Source organism: Rhipicephalus sanguineus, chromosome 1 (assembly GCF_013339695.2).
Source record: "Rhipicephalus sanguineus isolate Rsan-2018 chromosome 1, BIME_Rsan_1.4, whole genome shotgun sequence".
Classification (NCBI taxonomy): domain Eukaryota; kingdom Metazoa; phylum Arthropoda; class Arachnida; order Ixodida; family Ixodidae; genus Rhipicephalus; species Rhipicephalus sanguineus.
In genome coordinates, this window is record NC_051176.1 from 112,274,761 (window position 1) to 112,297,307 (window position 22,547).

Sequence of the window (22,547 nt, forward strand, 5' to 3'; positions counted from 1 at the left end):
TTGACGCCGTTGCGTTTGCTTTTTATGAGAGCGACGCCTGCGAGTGGGTGCATCGGTGCGAGCAAATGACTCATCGGCTGTCGTGTTGCCACCAATGGACATCTTCGCACTCTAGCTAATTTATCTTTGGGTGTGAGCATGGACTGTAGGTGTAGGCGGGTAACTTGAAAGTTTGATTCATGAATATTGTACTCGTAAGTAAACCATAGTAGTTCGCGTCACTCAGCCGCACCTGACGTCATCACATAATGAGTACATTTTATGTTATCCCAATCACACCGAACACATTGGATCGCGATCGATTCCGATTGGTGCCGATCTCCATTAAAAGTACCCAGTGTGAAACAGGTGCAGTAATAAGTGTTTTATAGTGATTTTGTGTGCCTAGACAAAACAACATAAATATGTCCACGGTTGTGACAAGAGGCAGGTTTTTAGCTCCAGCTGAGAAGCTGAATTGCAAAACTTCCCTTATCCAGCGGATCAGGCAACTCTTCTCCTTGCCACTGAAGTTCTGCTTGTAGCTTTCCCATGTGACGTTGTCGAGCCCCTTCATGCAATCACTAGACATCGCTCTAAACACATCTGAAGGAATGTGCGAGAAATAATACAGCAACAAACTCAAACACACCAGGCAAACACCACTGGAACCATTAAAAAAGTATTACTGAAAGTGCTGCACCGGAAGTCTTCTTGGGCAGACCGTTCAGCGCATGCCAGTTTGTTTATGAACAGAGAAACCATCTATATTTCACCAACCTGTGAAAAATGCTGTTCACACTTATTTATAGTACTGAGGGAACTAGTTTGTAGTGCAAAAAAATGGCATTTTTCTTTACCAAGTGGCACGATTCATTATTAGCCGAAGCTTGCCTCTTCTAAAAATTTCCTCTCTTTCTCATCTCCTTTTTTCAGTCCAAGTTTTTACAGAATGGCTCGCCCGAGAAGGAAGGTACCAGTAGCGTAGAAAATGGCACAGAAGACAAGAATGGCGGCCTCAGAATGAGCACAAGCACTGACAACATGTTTTCAGAGCTCTCAGATACAGAGTGCAGTGGGAGCCATACAAATGGCAGTTCAGAAATCGGCCGCAACTATAGGACTCTACCAAACCCAAGCAAACATTCACTCTCAGACTTGGTGACCGACAGCACTTCACAACAGCCATTGATGAGTGAAGATGCCAATGGCTTCGAGGGTGTGACACTGCGCAGCAAAGCTCGTTCATCGCGAGTGAAGCTGCGTCGGCGTTGTTCCATCAACGGGCACTTCTACAACAGAGAGGTAAAGAGACTTTTGTTTATTCATAAAGTGTGATATATGTGTTGAACTGTCATTTTCTTCATAATTAGTATACTGAACTGAGGTTGTGTTAAATACAAAACATCCCTCGTGTGCTTGTTTCGATGCTCAGTGGTGTTTTGTACGAATGTGGAAGTGTTTGTACAGTCCATGCATGCAGACTGACTTTGGTTAAAGGGACCGACAATTGGCCAGAACGTGTGATTAGATCCTGGTGAAAATGAAAACTGTGAGTTATTATAATGACAGATGTTGCGCAGCCTTGTGGAAGAGCGTTGAAGCAGCAGGGTTCGTAGCGGTCCTTGAAACCTTTGAAAACCCTGGAATTTTCAAATAGCATTTTCGTGGCCTTGAAAACCCTTAAATTTTTGTTGAGCCAATTTTTAGCAGTTGCTTTTTGGATAGTTCTGTGCGAATGAGCGAGCACATACTGCAGTTGTCAAATTCGCTACGACATCAATTTAAATTTTGAAAGTATTTAAAAAGAACGAATAGACATATTTTACTACATGTAATCTGCCTTAAAGATGGTTTCACTGCACCATGGGACTGCTGTGCCGTGAAACCACCTTGTCAGGGGAAATCGGTACCAACGCGAAGTCACACGTAGGCACTTCATTTTTTTTTTATTAGTGTCTTATATTGCCTAAGTATAAGAAATTTTAAAACTTACAGTATTTTTCCACATATAATTTGCATCCTACCACTATTCAAATCCTGCTACTCTGGAAAGTTATATTGGCACAAGCCTACTTTTGATCAGAGGGTTAACGAGGATTTTGTTTTGTGGCAGTGGGTAGGGAAAGGTGCCTGACCCCTTTGTAAATGTGTGAGTGTGTGTGCATATATACTCGTCAGGTGAATGTGTTCATGGCCTAGCTGGTACTTGCTATGTGACATAATTGCCCCTGAAATGGCACCAAGTAAGTTGGAAGTGCTGCCTGTGTTGTCATGTTTGTGTTTTTTTCCTGCGTTTTTGTGTTATATTAGTGGCAATTATGTCATCTATATATTCATAAAACTAGAAAAATTCTAAGGCTGACGATGCACATTTTGTGCGTGTGTGCATGCGCACGCTCACGCAATACATCGATATTGTGAGTTGAATCAGTTAAAGCAAACTAGCAGAAGAATACTGAAACTTGCGGAAAACAATGTATGCCATAAAACCTGCAGTGAACAAAATATGAGTGAAGAAAGGAACTGTGAAAACTCCTTTAATTAGCTATTGGGAAAAAGTGCCTGCTTTGGCTTGTGTGCAATGAAAGATGTGCTTCATGCTGTAAAAGCTGGTGTTTTCTTTTTCTACGATCTCAACAACTGTTGTTTCAAGTCCTTGAAAATTCTTCGTTAGGTGCTTGGAAGTCCTTAATAACCCTTGAATTTTTTTCTTCAAAGTTGCTGTGAACCCTGAAGCTGGTTTATGGATTTGTTCTCTTTGCTGTACACTCAGACCTGATTATAACAAGGTCACATTTGCTACGAAAATAACTTCGTTATATCCGAAAATTCGTTATAAACGTTTATTTGTAACACTGTATCTATGACAGGACTATTCTTCATTTACGATAATTTGTTATATCCGTGTTCGTTATATCGAGGTTTGAGTTACGTAGTTAGATGCTTCATGTGCACCATAACATGCACACCATAATTAGTGCTCTAAATTAGAATATGTATACAGTGGAACTTCGATTATACGTCCCCGGGTCCTGCGACGACCCGCGTTTTACGACGAATTGGCTTGGTCCCGGCAAAACCCCCATAGAAATAATGTATTAAAAACCTCAATTGTACGACGCAATTTTACGCCGGCCCCGCCTCGTACGACGCTTCGCTGGACTGTCCGAGAAAAAAAAAAGACCTACGATGACGCGGGCTGGCACGCAAACACACTGCGGCCGGGCGAAAAAAGTCGGGAAACCGAGGAACTGAGTTCGTATGCGACTTCATAGCTGCCGCACATAGAAAAATTTTAATTATAAATGTTTCACGGCGTTTTTCATGTTACCATTCCGTAATTAGGCGCTCTCCCCTGTAAGCTTTCTGTTGCCCTACAGAAAACAGGTACCATAAAAAACTGGTTGTCGGTCCCTTTAATAGTCTGGAAGAAAGTGATTTAAGTGGATTGTATATTGTGTGTAAATGCTGTGGCAAAAATTTACCCACAAGCTTGTTTACTTTCAGTTAGTAAAGCAAACTAGTATTCTGTGGTGTACAAGTTTATCCGCTGTAATTATAATAAGATTAAATATGATGTCATGTTGGCTTATCATAGCATGGGATTTTCGTTTTATCCATTATGCTATAATTATATGTGTGACTGAGCCCATATTTGACGTGTTTTATTTGTTTGTGTTGCAGACAAGTGTGTTCACTCCCGCATATGGTAGTGTGACCAGTGTCTGGGTGACAAGCCTTGTGAATGCCCCAGAAGTAATTAACCAACTCTTGGACAAATTCAAAGTGGAGAACTCGCCGCAAGATTTCGCCCTCTATGTTGTTCGGGACACTGGAGGTATTCCTTTCTAAGCAGGCATTTGCAAGCAAGGTTTCAAACAGGAATGTAACATAAAAAGGGGCCCTGCAACACTTTTCCAAGTAATCATTGAATGGATTCATTGAAGGAGTTTATTGCCTCACAAATCGACTGCCGCAAGAATTTTTAGAATCCGTCAAGCAGCAGAGTTGCAGTAGTTTGTCACACGTTTTAAGCACTTTCTCTCTCCTTTCATAACCGCGACCGTGCTGAAAGCTACGCGGAGGGGGGGGGGGGGGATGACAAGAGGGCAAGAAGGGACGCCCGTCTGCGTCAGCGCGTTTCATGACCTCGAGCACTTTTTTGCTTCGAAAGCGTAGCTTACTTTCAGTGTGATCGGGAGCGCATGCGGGCTTGTGGCGGCATTTCGCAGCGGCCATGGTAACTATGCAGCTCACGGTGCTCGAATCAGCCAATGGACGTGGACTTTGGGTTTATGGCATCATTTGTCGAGAGAAGAGGGAGTGATTTCTAGCTGACTTTGAGAATTAATTGTAAATCCCAGTCTGCGTGCTACGCTGTAATGTTTGGCTTGCGTGTTCTCAGGAGCCTCGACTACTGATTGGCAGCGTTTTCTGACCATGCTGAAACAGTGTTGCAGGGCCCCTTTAAAGAACCGTCCTTCTTGCATGAACCATTACTGAACGAGTTCATCAATTTGTTGCTCTCTAGAAGAGAACCAGTGCAACAATTTGAATGATTTTTCAAACAGACTATGCTATGTATTTGTGGCCTTGTCTTCTGTGAGGTGGCTCCATTGATGTTTGTTTTAACTGTTGAAGTTAGCCAACCACCTTAAGCAAGTTAGATAAATCATTGTATGCCAGAGATTTATGCTAGATTTCATAATTACTGGCGGGCAGGTGTGTTTCCTACCTTCATGTTCACTTCAACTGCATTAGTGATCTAATGTCGTGCGTCACAGCATATCACCTTGCAACATCTTTAGGTTGGTACAAGAGGTGCACACTGCCGACAAATCACTTGTTCTTGTATACTAGAATATGACTTCTGCACAGCATTTGTGAATTACAGGTTAAACGAACCATGCTTGACTAATTGTGAGTGTGAAAAATTCTATGCGAGTGCTGTGCTAGCACGTGCATAAAAAGCTCAACATGGACGTTCGTGGCAGTGAAATAAAAACTGGTTTGTGAGTTAAAGAAAAAGCCATGAAAACCTTCTGCAAGATTTTGAAAATGTTGGTTTCTTTTATGATTCAGGCTTCACACTGCCATTTCATTAGAAAATTGATATTGAGGGAGTGTGTCGACACCACTTGCTATATGCTTGTCCTCTGTTTCTGTTTATTGCAATGATGTTTGACGCTGATAAGAACGGAGGTTGATGCAAGATGATGAGTACCCCCTGCTCGCAAGAGTGATGCTGGGCCCTGACGAGGCTGTTGCCAAACTTTTCATCATGAACAGAGAGAACACCAACGAAATACCTTATGAGGCAAGTGGGCATCTTTGTCAAATTAGTTTATCTTCCTTGAGCATTTCTTCACACTGAAGCTTTTTAAAATTTATAGATGTGGTAACACTTATCAAAAGCTGCTTGCTTCAGTGTTACATCCTTCAGTTAATGAGTGTGTTTCATAATATGTTTAACTATGTCACCTATTGAAATAAGGTAAGACAATGGCAATGTCCTGTACCACTATGTTAAGATACTGTGAGTTGAAAAACATATTTCTGGTCGATGTTTCCATGTTCAAATGCCATCCTTGCATTCTACACATCACATAAACAAATTTCAACCTAGCCCTTTCAGAATTCAGGTTGTGTGCTTCATCAACTTGCATATTTTCCTTTTGTCAGCCAAATTTGCAGTTCTAGCCGAATTCTTCATCTTGCATCTGAAGTTTACTGCACCATACAGCCAACACAGGTAGAGCTAATGTCCGAAGTAATCAGCATGACAGCATGCTGTTCAAAGTCACCAGATCAGCCATCTTTATAATTTTTCCTACTTTTCCTACATTCTCTACAGCTGTATAAAAGGTTGGGCACTGATATCATGATTGTGAGAATGTCCCCAGATCAATGGCACTCGAATACACCAGTTGTCCTATCAGCGTCACAGTCTGTTTATGATCTGATAATCCACAGAAATCTTTGACCGATAACTAATCAGATAAGTGAGACATTCATTTAGTCAAGCATTATGCATAGCAGTGATGGAAATGCTGCTCAAATGGCTCCAAACTGCTTCAAAAGATAAGTGCTGCTACATGCTGCTCCAAACTGTCACTTTTGTTAGTAACTGCTCCAAACCTGCTCCGAAATGGCGCTGGGAAACTGAAAACATTGAACTTTGGCGGTGTCACCATCCAGCGAGCCTAAACAAAACTAACAAGCTCTATACTATCATCCTAATATGCTAGTATGCAGCTTGTATACTAGCTACATACTAGCATACTGACAATGCCACAAGTACTGGCATTGTCGATATACATCTGATTTAGCTGTATATTTGTACCTGACAAGCAGACTATTTTGGTGAAATGTGTGTGAGGTTAGTTCGATATCATACTGATTACTAACTGCTGCTGTGACGACTGTGATGTGCGGCCGATTACATTTATCACTTTATCAGGTTTTCCCCTCATTTATACCACAAGAACTGGCACCTTTAGTGTAAAGCTCATTTAGCTGGTTTTTCTCCCCCCCACCCTCTTTTTTTTTCTTTTGTTGAAACTTTCAATGCAGGCTATTTTTGTGAAATATGAAAATGAGATTGCTTTGATCTCGTACTGATTATAAACTGCTGCTTTGGCAACAGTTATATGTGATTGCGGTTACTTTTGTAATTTGGTGCTCAGCTTATCGCTTTTATATAATTTCTGCCACAAGTACTGGTATGTTAAATATATGTAGCTCATCTTACTTAGTGTTCAATAACCATCTATCTGCTTAATTATTTGTTTCTTGCAATTAGAAGTGATTGCTGTATGTGTAGTATGTTTAATAATAATGTAATGTTAATATTTATGACATGCTTAAATGATGCTTTATACTCCAGGAGTCGTTTGGAATGTTTTTTCCATCTGCTCCGAAAACACCAATATAGCTGCTCCAAACTAGCATTTTTTCTGCTCCAGAATCTGCTCCAAAAAAATAATATGCCGCTTCCAACACTGGCATAGTCATTGCCACTCATTTCCTTGTGATGTTCAGGATTTTCACGACTTCCGAGCCACTACATAAAGTTACAAGAGACCCCTCGTGATCCATCTTCAAGCTTCCCCTCAAGCTTCCATCTTCCACTTCCTGCCGTTTTTTTTTTACATAAAAATTAGCCATTCAGCAAGAAACGTGTTTGAGGGCATTTACAGTCAAATCTCGCAACAGTGAAATTGACGTGGTGCACAAAAAAAAGTTCGTTGTTGTAGAATTTTGTTGCAACAAAACTTCATGTATAGACCGCAAAAGTTGAGATGATCTGATTATTATGCCTCACCCTTTGGCCCCAGTAAGCGCATGCATTATCTTTTGCATTGAACGCTTGCTAACTCAGATGTACTTGGCCACACACTGAGTGAACGCATTTTATTGCGTATAAAACGCACAAAATATTAAGAAAATTTGGAGTTAAACTCGGGGTGTGGGTTATACACGTGTTTCGGTGCACAAGTTGGCTTCACGGTAATGCAAGGAAGGCGAGTTTGCGTCAATATGCGGGTATCTTTTTTTCTTTCGGCCGTGGTTTGTTGTGGGGGGTGCCGGTTATATGCAGGGGCGGGTTATACACAATAAAATACGATATTCAGACTACCCTCGGAGCGTGCCATGCGTGCAGCGCCGTGAACGAGCGTGCCAAAGCTTAGCTGGAGGCCAACTGAAAACTAAGGACCGAAGCTCCACACTACCATAGTCATAAGCGAACGACAGGAAAGCGGAAACACTTCGTACGACTTTATTGCCTTTAATCTTCAGCCGTGTTAGCTGCATACCTTCATAGCTTATTCGCTATCGATGATCACGACGATAGTGATCGCGGTTTTTTGCACAGCGGTTGCACTAAACGGTAGTTCCGTTTTCAATCTGTGTGCGCTGGCCATGCGTGTGCCTTCAGAACTGCGTCGTTGCTATCTGTGATTGCGTCTATTGCAGTTTTGCCCGCAGCATTGTGGCAAGTAGCATTGCTTTGGTTCGGTGCACGTTGGATACGTGTACTTTGGTGGTCACCCATGATCGCATCGACACGACCGCATTTGTGTTCACAGCAGTCGTGGCAGAATGTAGTCATGCTTGTACTAGGTGCACGCTGGCCGCGCGTGCGCCTTCATAATGCCGTGGTTGTCCTTCACGATCACAGGGCTAGTGACGACGGGCAGTAGTTTTGTTTTGAGCTCTACGTCAAAAGCACGGTGGGAGCTCTTGAATAATGATTCAACTGTGCCCCACACGTGCATCGAACCCGCCGGCAGCATCATGGTGGATGAGCGATCTCTCGCCGAGCACCTCAATGGCGAAAAATTTACCAGGATGTGTGTGTGGTGGCAGAGTGTGTGTTTCCGATGTAGACACGGCTCTTGCTATGTGGCCGCACGGCTCTGGAAGTCATGAGCCAACGAGAAATGGTTGAGTTGCTAGAGGAATTTTGCGGCAATCCTAGGCAAGCTTCTTTTCCTTATGTGGTAGCCCTCGCAAAAACTTCGTTGAAGCGGAAGTACCCAGGAAAAGTATTCGTTGTGACGAGACATTTTTCCCATTTTTTTCTGAACGCGGCTGACGGAGAATTGAAAATTATTCGTTGTGGCGGAGTTCGTTATAGTGGGATTCGACTGTAGTTGGATTTGGTCCAAAAGTATCCGTCTCGACTTTTAGCAACCAATTTCCAATTTCTGGGAGGGAGTGCATCACCATGTTGGGTTTTCATTGAAATTTAAAGGAGCCCAGCAACACCTTACTAAGTTAACATAGAAGGACCTTACTTTTGAACTCTGTCGACTCTTGAATCTCCTGCCGCAAAAATTTTTAATCTGTCAAGTATAGGTGGAGTTATTGCATGAACTATGCTCTGTCTGTCACCTTTCATCACCACAAGAGTGCTATAAGGTATGCTGGGGCAATGCACCACACAAAAGTTATGTTACTGTACATCATGGCCATTAGCATTTTCTCATCTTTTTTCTTTGAATGTAATGGCCACTGCTTCTGGTTCAGACGCAAGCGGCTTGGTGTGTAGCGACACCACGGACCCGAGCTAACGGGGAGGTTTCGACCCCCTCCCACGCCTCGCCGTGCGTGGCTTTGCCGTGTCCGGGGAAAAGGGGATCCTGGGGGTTGAGCCGACGCCGGGGTGATTGGACCTTTAAGGCCCCCCGGCAGAGGCAACACACCCCTTTGGCCCCGGCTTCACGTAGACGGCACCCCTGGGCTGACCCACCCAGGGGAAACCGGCAGTCGCCTTTTCCTGTCTCTCTCTCCCCTCACATCTTCGTCTTTTCTCCCACTTTTCATCCTTCCTGTCTTCTCCTCACTTCTATTTACTTCCGTTTTCCTGGCGGCGAGGGTTAACCTTGTGTGCGTGTGCCCTCTCTTGGGCACATCATATTTGGTTATAGTGGCTGTGTACAGCTGACGTTGGCATGCCTTATATACATCTAAGTGCTGTCGCGTCCCCATGTTGGGCTCCATGGTGGGCGGCTGGCATAGCTGCCGAATTGATATATAATTTATGGCTTCTGCTTCCTTCCCCCGACTGCATGATCGTCCTCCTCTCACAAAGAGAGGGCGCACCGAAGACACCTTTTTTCAAAAACCAAAAGAAACTTTCCCACGATTCCACATCATCCATTGCGAAAACCTTGAAAAGAATGCAAGAAAGATTCTCCTTTTGTTGTCTCAAGGTGCCTGACCGATACACTCGGCCAAGGTTATAAGGTGACAAGAATGGCTAGTGGTGACCTTCTCCTTGAAATTCAAAACAGACACAGTTTGAAAACCTCTCGAAACTCGTCTCTTTTGGAACGACACCTCTTTCTGTCACACCGCACCGTTCCCTAAACAGCTCCCGAGGTGTAGTGTCCGACCAAGACCTACTCGAACTGACAGAAACTGAGCTCCTTGAAGGCTGGAGTGAACAGCACGTGATAAACGTACAGCGGATCAAAATCAGGCGCGATGATAAAGAAATCCTCACAAAACACCTAATCCTCACTTTTGGCACAAGCACCCTACCAGAACATATCGAAACAGGATACCTGAAACTAAAGGTCAGACCGTACATACCAAACCCGCGGCGTTGCTTCAAGTGCCAGCGCTTCGGTCACGGCTCCCAGAGCTGCCGTGGCCGTCAAACCTGTGCTAAGTGCGGCTCACACGAACACCCTAGTGACAACTGTGCTGAAACTCCCCACTGTGCAAACTGCGATGGCGGACACGCAGCGTACTCTCGCACGTGTCCTTCATGGAAAAAGGAAAAAGAAATAATCACACTCAAGGTAACAGAAAACATCTCTTTTAGGGAGGCGCGCCAACGCCTTTCTATCACACAGGGTCATTTGTACGCGGACGTGGCACGCAAGGGGGCAGTGCCACAAAGGTTCGCGGCGACCGCACGTACCACGCACAGTGGACGGGCGGTAGCGCCATCCGCCCCCTCAGCGGAAGCAGCCTGTGCTGCTCCGCAACCAAACGGCAGGCAGGCCTCCGGATCTGCAGGCCCAGGGCCTTCTGCTCAGGCAGAGAGCCCCAAAATTCCGACACCCGTGCGCGTAACACGCGAACGGGCATCCAGCGTCTCCACCGAGGCGATGGACACAATGGCAAGCCCAACGGCGTCTCAGGCGCCGAAGGAACGGCGCAGCTCGTTGGAGCGCGCCAAAAAAGAAAAAGCCCGCATCACAGGGCCTGGAAAAAGTTCTGTGACTTAAGGCAATAGTTTTTCAGTACACACAGCACTAATACACACCCAAAATGGATACACAAATTATACAGTGGAACGTCAGAGGTCTTCTTAGAAACCTCGACGATATCCAAGAGCTGCTACATGAACACTCACCAAAAGTGCTGTGTGTACAAGAAACACACCTAAAATCCAAGAACACGAATTTTCTACGCCAATATGTCATATTCAGAAAGGACCGGGATGATGCCATCGCGTCATCCGGTGGTGTAGCTGTTATAGTAAATCAAGGAGTAGCGTGCACACATTTACCGCTCCGAACGTCCCTGGAGGCAGTGGCTGTTCGAGCGGTTTTTTTAAACAAACTCGTAACCATTTGCTCTCTCTACATACCACCACACTACCACCTTCACAAACATGAGTTCCAGTCCTTAATAGATGAACTACCAGAACCTTATCTGGTCCTTGGGGACTTCAATGCGCATAGCAGTCTATGGGGCGATTCTCGGAGCGATGCGCGAGGTCGTCTAATTGAACAATTCCTTTTTTCTTCGGGCGCTTGCCTGTTGAATCAGAAAGATCCAACCTATTATAGCCTCGCTAACAATACATACTCGTCTATAGATCTCAGCATTACATCTCCATCGCTTCTACCCTTACTTAAATGGAAAGTCATTAATAACCCTTACGGAAGTGACCACTTTCCTATTCTTCTGAGCACACAAATAGTAAATGAATGTCCCCCACAGGTTCCCAAATGGCATATTGACAAAGCCGACTGGGAACAGTTTCGTAAGACTGCTCTCTTAAGCTGGACAGACATGTGTGATTTAAGCATAGGTGCAGCTGTAGACTACTTCACAGCTTTTTTGATGAATGCTGCCACCAAATGTATCCCACAAACAAGTGGACTGTCTGGCAAACGACGGGTCCCATGGTGGAACAATGAATGCCGGAAGGCGCGTAAAAAACAAAACAAAGCATGGAGGTTGCTTCGGGACTCTCCGACAGCCGAGAACCTTGACAGTTTCAAAAACATAAAATCTCAAGGCAGGAGAGCGCGCCGACAGGCAAGAAGAGAAAGTTGGGAGAAGTTTTAACGGGGATCAATTCGTATACACAGGAGGCTAAAGTTTGGAATATGGTTAGTAGGGTAGCAGGGCGGCAAGTACATTCACTTCCTCTAGTAAACACACAAGGCGACACCTTGGAAGATCAGGCAAACTTCCTCGGCGCACACTTCGAACAAGTGTCTAGTTCCGCGCATTACTCTGAAGTCTTCCAACGGTACAAAACAAGAATAGAAAAACAAAAACTAGAGCGGAAATGTACAAAACACGAGGCATACAACCAACCCTTCAGCTTAGCTGAGCTCCAGATTTCGCTTAACAGCTGCAGTAATTCCGCCCCAGGTTTTGACCGTGTGGTATACGACATGTTGAAAAACCTACCTGCCGAAACGCAAAAAACATTACTGTCCTTGTACAATGCTATCTGGTTTTCCGGCGAAATCCCCTCGTCTTGGAAAGAGGCCATTGTCATTCCTATTCTAAAACAGGGCAAGGATCCATCCTCCGTTACGAGTTACAGGCCCATCGCACTAACAAGCTGCCTGTGCAAACTTTTTGAAAAGATGATAAACCGCCGTCTTATACATTTTCTGGAAACAAACAATCTACTTGACCCGTACCAGTGCGGATTTCGCGAGGGTAGATCCACGACCGACCACCTGTTGCGTATCGAGGCACAAATCCGTGACGCATTCGTGCACAAACAGTTCTTCCTTTCTGTGTTCCTCGATATGGAAAAGGCTTACGACACCACATGGCGCTTTGGCATATTAAGAGACCTGTCCCACCTTGGTGTACGTGGTAGAATGCTAGATATAATAGAGAGCTACTTGTCGGATCGTACGTTCCGTGTCCGAGTAGGAAATGTTCTGTCAATACCATTCCTTCAAGAAACTGGAGTGCCACAGGGTGGTGTACTTAGCTGTACACTCTTTATTATCAAAATGAATTCCCTGCGTCTTTGCATTCCACGAATATGTTTTACTGCACATATGTCGATGATGTCCAGGTCGGTTTTAAATCGTGCAACCTTTCCATGTGTGAGCGGCAGGTCCAGCTAGGGCTGAACAAGATCTCCAAGTGGGCAGACGAGAATGGTTTCACTCTTAATCCTCAAAAAAGCACCTGTGTCCTGTTCTCTCGAAAGAGAGGCCTTCATCCTGATCCAGATATTGAACTGCATGGTCAACATCTCTCCGTGAAGACGGAGCACAAATTCCTAGGCCTTATCCTGGATAGTAAGCTGACGTTCGTACCACACATTAAGCATTTAAAAAACAAATGCATAAAAACAATTAATGTTTTAAAAGTGTTGTCACGCACTACGTGGGGTAGTGACACAAAGTGTCTGTTGAATGTGTACAAAAGCCTCATACGCACTCGCCTTGACTACGGGGCAATAATATATCAGTCGGCGACGCCAAGCGCCCTAAAGATGCTTGACCCTGTCCACCATCTAGGCATTCGACTGTCTACGGGCGCTTTTCGAACTAGCCCCGTAGAAAGCCTCTACGCCGTATCGAATGAGTGGTCGCTCCACCTACAGAGATCCTACTTATCATTTGTATATTTTCTGAAGGTGAACGCAAACAAGGAACACCCCTCACACTCCACAATGAATGATTTGTCCAGTTCTGCCCTTTTCGACAACCGACCTTCGATGACACAGCCCTACTCGCTTCGCGTGAGGGGCCTAGCTGTAGAAATGGGTGTGCCACTTCTCGAACACTCTCTAATGGCTCCCGCTCCACATCTCCCGCCGTGGCAGTGGCAGCTTATAGATTGTGATGTTTCTTTCGTGGAAGTAACCAAGCACGCACCACTTGCACATATCCGTACACACTTCCTCGAACTCCAGCACAAATATACTTTTCCAGAATTCTTTACAGACGCCTCAAAGTCCAACACTTCTGTGTCGTACGCAGCGGTTGGTCCATCCTTTTCCGATTCCGGTATTCTGCACCCAAACTCAAGTATCTTCACAGCGGAAGCTTACGCAATACTTGCGGCCGTTAAGCACATAAAACAAACAAAACTACAAAAGTCAGTTATATACACGGATTCCCTAAGCGTGATAAAAGCTTTAAAAACTTTGAAAAAACACAAAAACCCTGTCCTTGACTCGCTATACTCTCTCTTATGCACGATCTATACACTGGAACAACATGTCGTAGTGTGCTGGGTGCCAGGGCACCGCGAGATTCAAGGCAACGTGCTGGCGGACCAACTAGCAGCATCCGCCCACGAAAACAGTCCCAATACATCCATAGCCATTCCCCCACTAGACCTAAAACCCATGCTCAAAAGAAAACTCAGGACCTTTTGGCAGAGCACGTGGGACATGCAGACACGAAATAAACTACACGTTATCAAACCGCATCTGGGAAATTGGCCGCCGGTATCGAAGTCACGCCACACAGAAGTTACACTCTGCAGACTTAGGATCGGTCACACATACAGTACACACACACACCTTCTGTCCGGTGGCGAGCCACCTTTGTGTGATAGATGTGGTCAGCCACTCACTGTCCTTCACGTCCTCATTCAGTGCAAGGAACTCGATGCTATCAGAAAAAAGCACTTTTTATTACCCTACCGGCAGCAATTTCCATTTCATCCTTCAATGTTCCTCGGTAGGGACCCGCTTTTTACATATCAGTCACTGTCTGCTTTTTTAAACGACGTACGGAGTTTTCATGTCATATATCAAGGTGATCCGTAGCACGGCCTCTAAACAGAGGTCGCTGCTGCGGTGAATACGCTAAAGACAGCACTTGCCTCGCGGCCCTTGGACCCAAGGGCATTGACGAGGCATTCGTGCTGATGTCATATCTTCATAGTCTTATTCTTGCGACCACTTACCATTCATTCCACTACTCATATTTCACGTCACTGTCATGATTTTAATATATATATATATATGTTTTACCCGCCTTTAGCGCGAGGAATTTTAAGGCCCCTTTACAGCTACTTACCGCAACCATTGCTCACATCCTTTGTCTCATGAACTGGCGCTCTTTGGCCATCAATTGGCCCTTGCGCCATTAAACACCACATATCATCATCATCATCAGACGCAAGCGGCGCTGGCAAATGGTAGCACCCCTTGTCATCTGCGGTAGTACACAGTACATGGCCTCCAAGATCATCTTCCAGCATGCCGCTCAGGAAATGCAAAACATGCAAAACCTAAAATGAGGCATAAATAAGTTACTGTCAAAATAAGTTACGGGCAATACCTGTCGTGCCTGATTGCCGTGCAGTCAGGCCCGCTAGCTTCATAGTTAGTGACAACACTGTAAAGGAAAGCACGAGCTGTCTTTGGCTGTTTTTGACATGGCAATATTTTGCTAACATGTTCACGGGAGCATTGATTATAGATGGGTAACGTTTTCTATGTTAAAAAGCATTGCAGGGCCCTTTTGATGTAGTTTCCTTTCTTTCTAGGTTGCACAGTATCTGAACTTCAGTGAAGTGGAACTGACAACATTTATCAAGAAGTTTCATGAAGAGGAGGACAGGGAAGTGGAAAAGATAAAAAACAAGTCAGTTGCTTTTGTTCATTCATTCACATCTGACTGCAGGCCTTGTGACCCCAAGAAAATGAAACCATATCAAAACAGTGAAACCACGCGAAGCAGCACCTAACCTAGAAAGATGTCTTGAAAAATTGAGTTTCACTGATTTCCTCTGAGTAAGAAAGTGGGGATGGACGAGTTTGTCAAGATACCTAGAGAGTAAAGAGTGAATTATATGCTTGTATCAAGAGAAAGTTTATAGCCTAATATTGAACATAGAAATTTGATTCACTGTATTTTTCACTTAGTTTGGCATGTGTGAAATTTGGTGGTAGCGTAGATGACAAAGTTACAGGAGACCCCTCATGATCGTATTTAGAGAAAATGAAAGGAATAGCTCTTCTGTATTATGTCAAAGACAGCAGTGTTGGTTATAGTAAACAGATCCTGAATAGCATGTGAATATTTCAATTTGGGCCGAGTAAAGGTGGTATAAACTAATGACCTAACTTCGTAGGGATGTATATTAGGCTTACAGCATATCATACTCATTTTTTTTTAAAAACAAGAATAGGTAGTGTTCGTAATAAGGCTATTCCAATTTAAATTGTTAGTATAGCATAACCTCATTTAATGGAGTTATGAGAAATTCCTAACAGGGGATGCCACTGGAGCCAACGTTTCAACAAGTATACTGTCTTCATCAAGTTAGCAACTTGGCAGCATGTTTATGTACGCTTTGCTCACTTTTCCCCAACCTCAGGAGTGGTGGAGGGGAAGAGAAAGGAGGGAAAAGAAAAAAAGGGGAGGAGGGGGCTGTTTAGTTAGAGAGGTCGGTATGGTATGGCATTTGCTAGGCGCTCCCAGTTGGGTCAGTGGGAATGTGAAATGGTGAGAGCTATTGAACAATAGCAGAGCCAGTTGCATTTGTTGGCCAACACCTTGTGGAATGTTAATGTGAGAAAACAAATAAAGCTGAGTGCCCGGGTTTTTCTTCATGCACATCTGTGTGGTCTCCTTGTGAAACGACCGTAGCTGCTGTGTAATTCAAGTGCTCAAAGTTGCATTGCCTGTATAATGCCTTCTTGTCAACATAGTAAATGACTACGTGTGATTACCCAAAAGAGTAATTAAATTACAGTCACCATTATCGAGTAGGAAGAGTAATTGTTTAATTGCAAGAATGCCAAAAATTGTTATTACAAGTAATTTATTACATCTGCAGCTAAACATTACTATAACAAAGTATTTGGCCTTATATAACTTCATGTCCATAGGTCACTATATATGTCTGCCGTGGTGGAGCAGTGGTTATGGTACTCGGCTGCTGACCCGAAGGTCATGGGTTCGATCCCAGCCACGGGAGTTGCATTTCAATGGAAGTGAAATGCTAGAGGCCTGTGTACTGTGCGATGTCAGTGCACGTTAAAGAAGATCAGATGGTCGAAATTTCCAGAGCCCTCCACTACGGCGTCTCTCATAATCACATCTTGGTTTTGGGACGTAAAACCCCAGATATTATTATTATTAGCACTGTATATTTAACCTCTCTATAATGAAGCATGTTTGTCCTCAATTTCAATATAATGTAGTTTCACTGCTGCCGCAAAGGAAGACCGAGGCAATAAACCGAAACTTCTGCTGATGCCAGTGGTTAAATGGGTGAGTTGTATGTGGTTTTTGCAAACGCATTTTTGAAACTTCATGCTGCCGAGAGTGCAGTCACCAAAGCGGAGCAGTGTCTTTTCCGGCTGTTGTTGGGAGGGGAAAGGGGGAACCTGAATGCTTGCTGCATTGCCTTTGAAACGAGGGGAGATGGAAAGCTCCACGTTAACACCCTAGTGCATCATATCGTGCACTCCACAACCAGCGTTGTTCTGTATTTAACGCCGTTTATGCCATGCGTTATCTATCGTTCAGTTACTAGCGTGAAAAAAACTAAAGGGGAAAAAAGGATGGGATAGGACAGAGTACTAGAACTGACAAATTTTATAGAGAAAAAATTGAAAGGAGCCTATATATGCTGAAATAAATGCACAGACAGGTGCACAAATGGATTTGCCGCAAAGAAGAGAACCCAGGGTGTAAAGTGACAAGAAGCAGATAAACACCCACATCAAGCCACTAATAATCTTTGATTACAAGGATTTTTTTTTAAGGTGCAACACTTCTTTCTTTATCAGTAAGTGCCAAATATAGTGCACTTACGCATTCATCAGCAGCGTCTAAAATGCAAAATGGCTCCCGTATTTTCTTGTCTAACTTCCTGGTGAAACACCTGACCACATGCGTGTAATGAAAACACCATGAGTAGTTATACCTTCAGCAGTGGTCAGCCAAGTGGGCAGCTGCTGCTAGAACATTTACAGCAGTCCAGGGCTTCCTAAGCTGATGATTCAGACATGTGCCTGTTTGGCCTTCATAGATTGGCACGAAGTATGGTGGAGAGCAAGCGATGCACTCTTGCATGCTCCTCCTTCTTCCAGTTGTTGCCTGGCCACGGCCGGAAAAGATGCTGCTCTGCTTTGGCAACCGCTGTTTGGTCTGCGGCACGCTATTTAATAAATGTGTTTACAAAAACCATGTGTAACTACATTTGACCTCGTGTACTTGTATAAGCTTAAATTTATTGCCTCGGTCTTATCGAAATGCCGCTGCATGTGGCAACATGCGCATTCTGTTCTATTAGATGTGTCTTTGCCTGCATTTAGGTTCATTGTGTTAGCAGGCCTGTTATGGTAGGGAAAGAATTTTAAAAGCCACTGCTTGTTGCAATTTGCAGGTTTAAGACATTGCAACATCGAATTCAAGCCAGAATGCAAGAACTGAAGTCCATACCGGTCAAGATCAACTCCTAAGGAGTACATGTGTGTGCGATGTACCATCTTATGTTGCTTATGGACATTCATCATGCTGGTTTTATTGTGCTCTAGGCAACAGCAAAACTTCTTATGCAATTGTTTTATGTTGCATGTTGTCTACTTCGTCAATCTGTCACGTATTGTCTAGATATGAAAACAAGGCTCAGGTCAGTGCACTTCGTTGTTTTCGTTTTATTTGGTTACCAATTATGACAATGACTGTGTGCATTATTAGAAATTAACGCAATGCATGGAGGAAGGAAAGAACTGAGGAAAGGCCCCAATGTGTGACAGTGCATTGCAAAAACTGTGGAGGAAAGGACGTCAAATTTAAGGGACAAGCAACTCTGTGGGGGGCAAACAAAAGAGCAAGTGGCCCAAGGGGTGCCCTCTGCGTTATGGCGGTTTCGCTTTTCTGCAGATTTTAAGCCCTAAAATAAACGTGGTACACACTGTGCATTCAGCATGCAGTGAAGTGCTGTAAGCATGTGCTCACATTGCTGTTCATATGTGCTCAAATTCTTCTGTTAGCCTTTTAGCTTAAAGGAGTCCTGACAGAAAAACTTTCGCCCCGCGTTTTTTTGCTGCAGTGTGTTGCTGGGGGCCTGTTAGTCATAACACGGTACATCGTTTGCTGCAGCGCGCGACACATGATTAATTACAAGCTCCTCATTATCGACACAGCCTCAGTTTCGGTTTGACTGGGCTCCAAAAACGACAAGCCGCCGGGTGCAACTATCACCACCTAGCGAGTGAAATGCTCGGTCACGTGAGCACACAGAACAGTGACGCATTTCCGCGCGGTTTGTCGTCGCCGGGCTCATCGTCGTCTGATGGCGACGATTTTCTTGCAGCGGGGATGGAAGGAATTTTCGACGTGGCGAATCACATCAGGTTTGACCCGCTGGCGAGGAGCGATTCGTCGGGGAGCGCGTCAAAACAGAAATGGCGGCTACGACGTCATCATAACTTGTACCGGCTGCAACGGTTACGTAGGGGAAGTAGGGGGGTCACCTCGGGTCACCTCCGAGGGTGTCAATGCACCAGGTGCGGCCTACAATGCTGGATCGCGTTGGCGAACTTCAAAATTCATATAAAATACCTTCCAAGCTTTATTCGCTGTCGATATTTTGCAGATGGTACACGCACGTACACGGGAATCGATCCAGCAGGCTATCTCGCCCGCGAAATTTTGTGTCAGTACCCCTTTAAAATTATGGCATGCGCAAATTAGCAGGTACTGGTACACGCGAAAACATTTGGCACCTGCATCGTCATTTTTGAGCTGATGCAGTGGCGATGAGTGCAATCTTTTTTCTACGCAGTCACAATGTTAAATAAGCGGTGCCTAAGAACTTTTGTTTCTTGTTGCCCAGTTTCCCAATCGAGCTGTACATACCTGTCAGAATGCAGTATATAGCGAATTTCAGCCTATTTGTACATTGAAAAATAAGTTACTGTCATATGTTTAACGGCTGTGTACATGCATTGATGCTTGGAGCAGGTAGACAACATACAACATAACTGCTCTTTGTACATTAGCATAACTGCTTGTGTATAATACAACATGACTGACACATGAAATGTGATTACCTTTACTTTCCACACACTGCGCGAATTACACTTGGGCATACAGGCAATGCAGAGATATGGAACAGGACGTGCTTGCACGCCGAAAAATGAGGACTTGCAAGTTTCACTTGATGTGCAACCATGCTTGCAAGCAATATGCAGAGATGCAGTGTCGTGAGCGGAGGTCAGTCGGCCACATAACAAATAAGGAGCATAGAAAGGTGTGGGGCCACTGTGGTTGACATGGCATGCCAAGAGATTATCATAGAGACCATGAAAGCTGTGGCTTGTTTAGATGCATCTTTGCTTGGGGGTGCTACGGATGTTGGAGGCTCAAGAATGCAACGTCAGGGCCTCTCCTTATTTTTTCCTTCCTCCTCGACATTAAGGTTCATGGAACATATCTAATAATACTAGTCTAGCAACACGTTCAATATCCTTGGAATTTTTTTTCAATGACCTACTTTAAGCCAAAGATAAGGCGTGATTGCTTTTGGTGCTAAGGAACTGTTTTCACATCTCTTATAACCATCATTCAGTATAATCCAACGATGGGCATTATTGTACCGTGTGCTAAGCAGTCGTTTTTACAGCTAGTGCAATCGTTATTTCGCATTACCCCTTATACACTTTTTTTGTCTTTTTGTTGACGAGCATGAACAAAACCTTCAGAGGTAATGATTTGTTAGGCTGTTGCAATTCGTTTTAACACAAGAGCAAATTATGTAATGCCACAGGTCCTGGGCACATTGCACAGACACAAAGGAAAGGTCTCATTTTATGCACAGTGTTGCTCATTTCGATCTGCATCTTGGCCATCCCAAGACACCAAAAAACTGCATTTGCCATGTCATAAGACCATGTCATTACTCATTGTTATTTAAAATCTCCAGTTTATCATTGATCTTAAGTCATCAGTTTATCATTGAACTTGTGCAACCATTCTGAATACTCATGATTTAGTGCCAAAGTAGTTGTCATTGTAACAGCATGTTTACTGTGACAATTAGGCTTAATGGCAACTGAGAATGCTTAGACGGACAGACAACCTTTCAGAATGTATATCCAGAGTGTCCCATAGATGGATAGATAGTGTCCTGTATTTACTGAAATGAGCACTGCTTTAAACAAGGGTTCAAATTTTTAATTATTCATGCTCTGGTTGCAAGGAATGACATTTGGCATTCCACATGGCAAGAACTAGACGGCAAATAAGATGCCTTATCACTAGGCCTTCCATTAGTGTGTGCCGCCCCTTGGCCTTTATTTAAATGAGAAGTTTTTATAACCTACAATGCACAGCCAAATCAACTGCTGCGAGCAGAAAAGTGGCACTGCCTTAGTGTGATATGATGAAACCACCCCATGAACAGTACTTCTTACACAGTCCTCATTACGACTGCGTCACCCATGGAAACATTGCAGTTAGGCCCTTGTTTGTACAGATTTAGGTGCTGGTAAACAAAAATTTTCTGTTGCAAATTGCCGAGCTTTTCAAGCAACATATTTCAGAATGTGAGTGCACTGAGAGCCGCCATTGTTCTGCTTTCCCAATTTGTTAGGCAGGCTATTGGCATTGCTGTTGCTTCGCTGGTGTCAGGATGACAACTTTAGACTACTTTTTTTTTAGAAGTAACTTTTTCAGGTATAAACACTTCCGAGACGAGCTTCTCATTGCACCATAAAAATAAGTGGGTCCTTGAAAATTGGTTGTCAGTCCCTCTAAGTGTTCATTTGCCTAGTCTTAAAATTAGTGCAGCTGTTCATTTCACCTGTGGCAACTACATAGTATTACTCTGCAAGACAGCTAATATTGCTTATTGCTCTGTGCTTGTATATTTTTGTGAATAAAAGCAGTTTTTGAATGAATGTTCATGTACTTTGATATCATTCTTTGTACTTTTATTCGCAGCATATGCTTGTAAAGAACTCGGGCCAGTCATATTTGCACGAACATGCTGCAACAGGGCGTATATAAGAACTCTGAAAATAAAGATGGTGTGATTGTGATACCTGCCTACTTTATAAATGTATTGTGGAGTGCTTGATTTTCATACCGTCCGTACAACTGTTGTGTTTGCACTGACAAACTTTAAAATTTTCTATTTGCATCTATTTTAGGGCAAAACATACTGCAAAAAGCTACTATTGCTGACCCATCTAGAAGCATCACAAACTTGTAAAACCTATGTATACTAAAATGTCAGTTGCCATTTCTTTGCTAAAACAATTGCTTATGGCTCAGGTCCTCATTTCTGCAACCATGGTGTGCCTGTTCACAGCATCTCTACAGAGCAGCTTGCGAATTTTAGTCAGCGTGCTCAGTTATCAAGCTGTCTTAAGCATTTTCTGGCTTAAACCGTGGTGTTTTTTCTAATTATAAGGTTGGCAGGTCTAGACTATCATGCACACCAGATATGTAATCGAACTATAGTGGGAGGATGTGTAGAGTGTTTTTGCATTACATAATAGTGATTTGGGCTTGTTGGAACGGTTCAGTCATGATGGCAGTCTGCACACTATGTGAAATGTTGTGGAGTTGAAACTCGATTTAACATAGTGATGACCACACTTGAATTACTTTGTTAAATCGGCAAGTTCGTAATATGGAGAGAGGGATTTTTTTGGTCCTTCAGAATCTAAGTTTGTGACATAACATCCAAAAGGTACCACAGCATTGTATTTGCTGCTAACCCATGCCTGCGTGTGTGAAAAGTCCACAAGAGAGTACATGGATCTGCTGCCAATATGCAAAGACTGGGAGAATGAGTACAGTAATTGTGTGAGCAGGCCAAGCAAGAAAGTTTCAATGAGACAATCAATGCCA

General features: G+C 43.8%; 1 protein-coding gene across 1 annotated transcript in view; it reads left to right on the forward strand.

The window, feature by feature from the left end:
• The window catches only part of LOC119396296 (ras association domain-containing protein 4), a 33,147-nt gene extending 11,561 nt beyond the window's left edge, over positions 1 to 21,586 (forward strand). The window contains exons 6-10 of the mRNA XM_037663451.2: positions 916 to 1,284; positions 3,667 to 3,820; positions 5,178 to 5,299; positions 15,217 to 15,314; positions 18,070 to 21,586. Of these exons, the coding sequence (XP_037519379.1) occupies positions 916 to 1,284; positions 3,667 to 3,820; positions 5,178 to 5,299; positions 15,217 to 15,314; positions 18,070 to 18,145 (819 nt within the window). The 3' untranslated portion in view covers positions 18,146 to 21,586. The remainder of the gene's footprint in view (positions 1 to 915; positions 1,285 to 3,666; positions 3,821 to 5,177; positions 5,300 to 15,216; positions 15,315 to 18,069) is intronic.
• Positions 21,587 to 22,547: the final 961 nt, after the last annotated feature.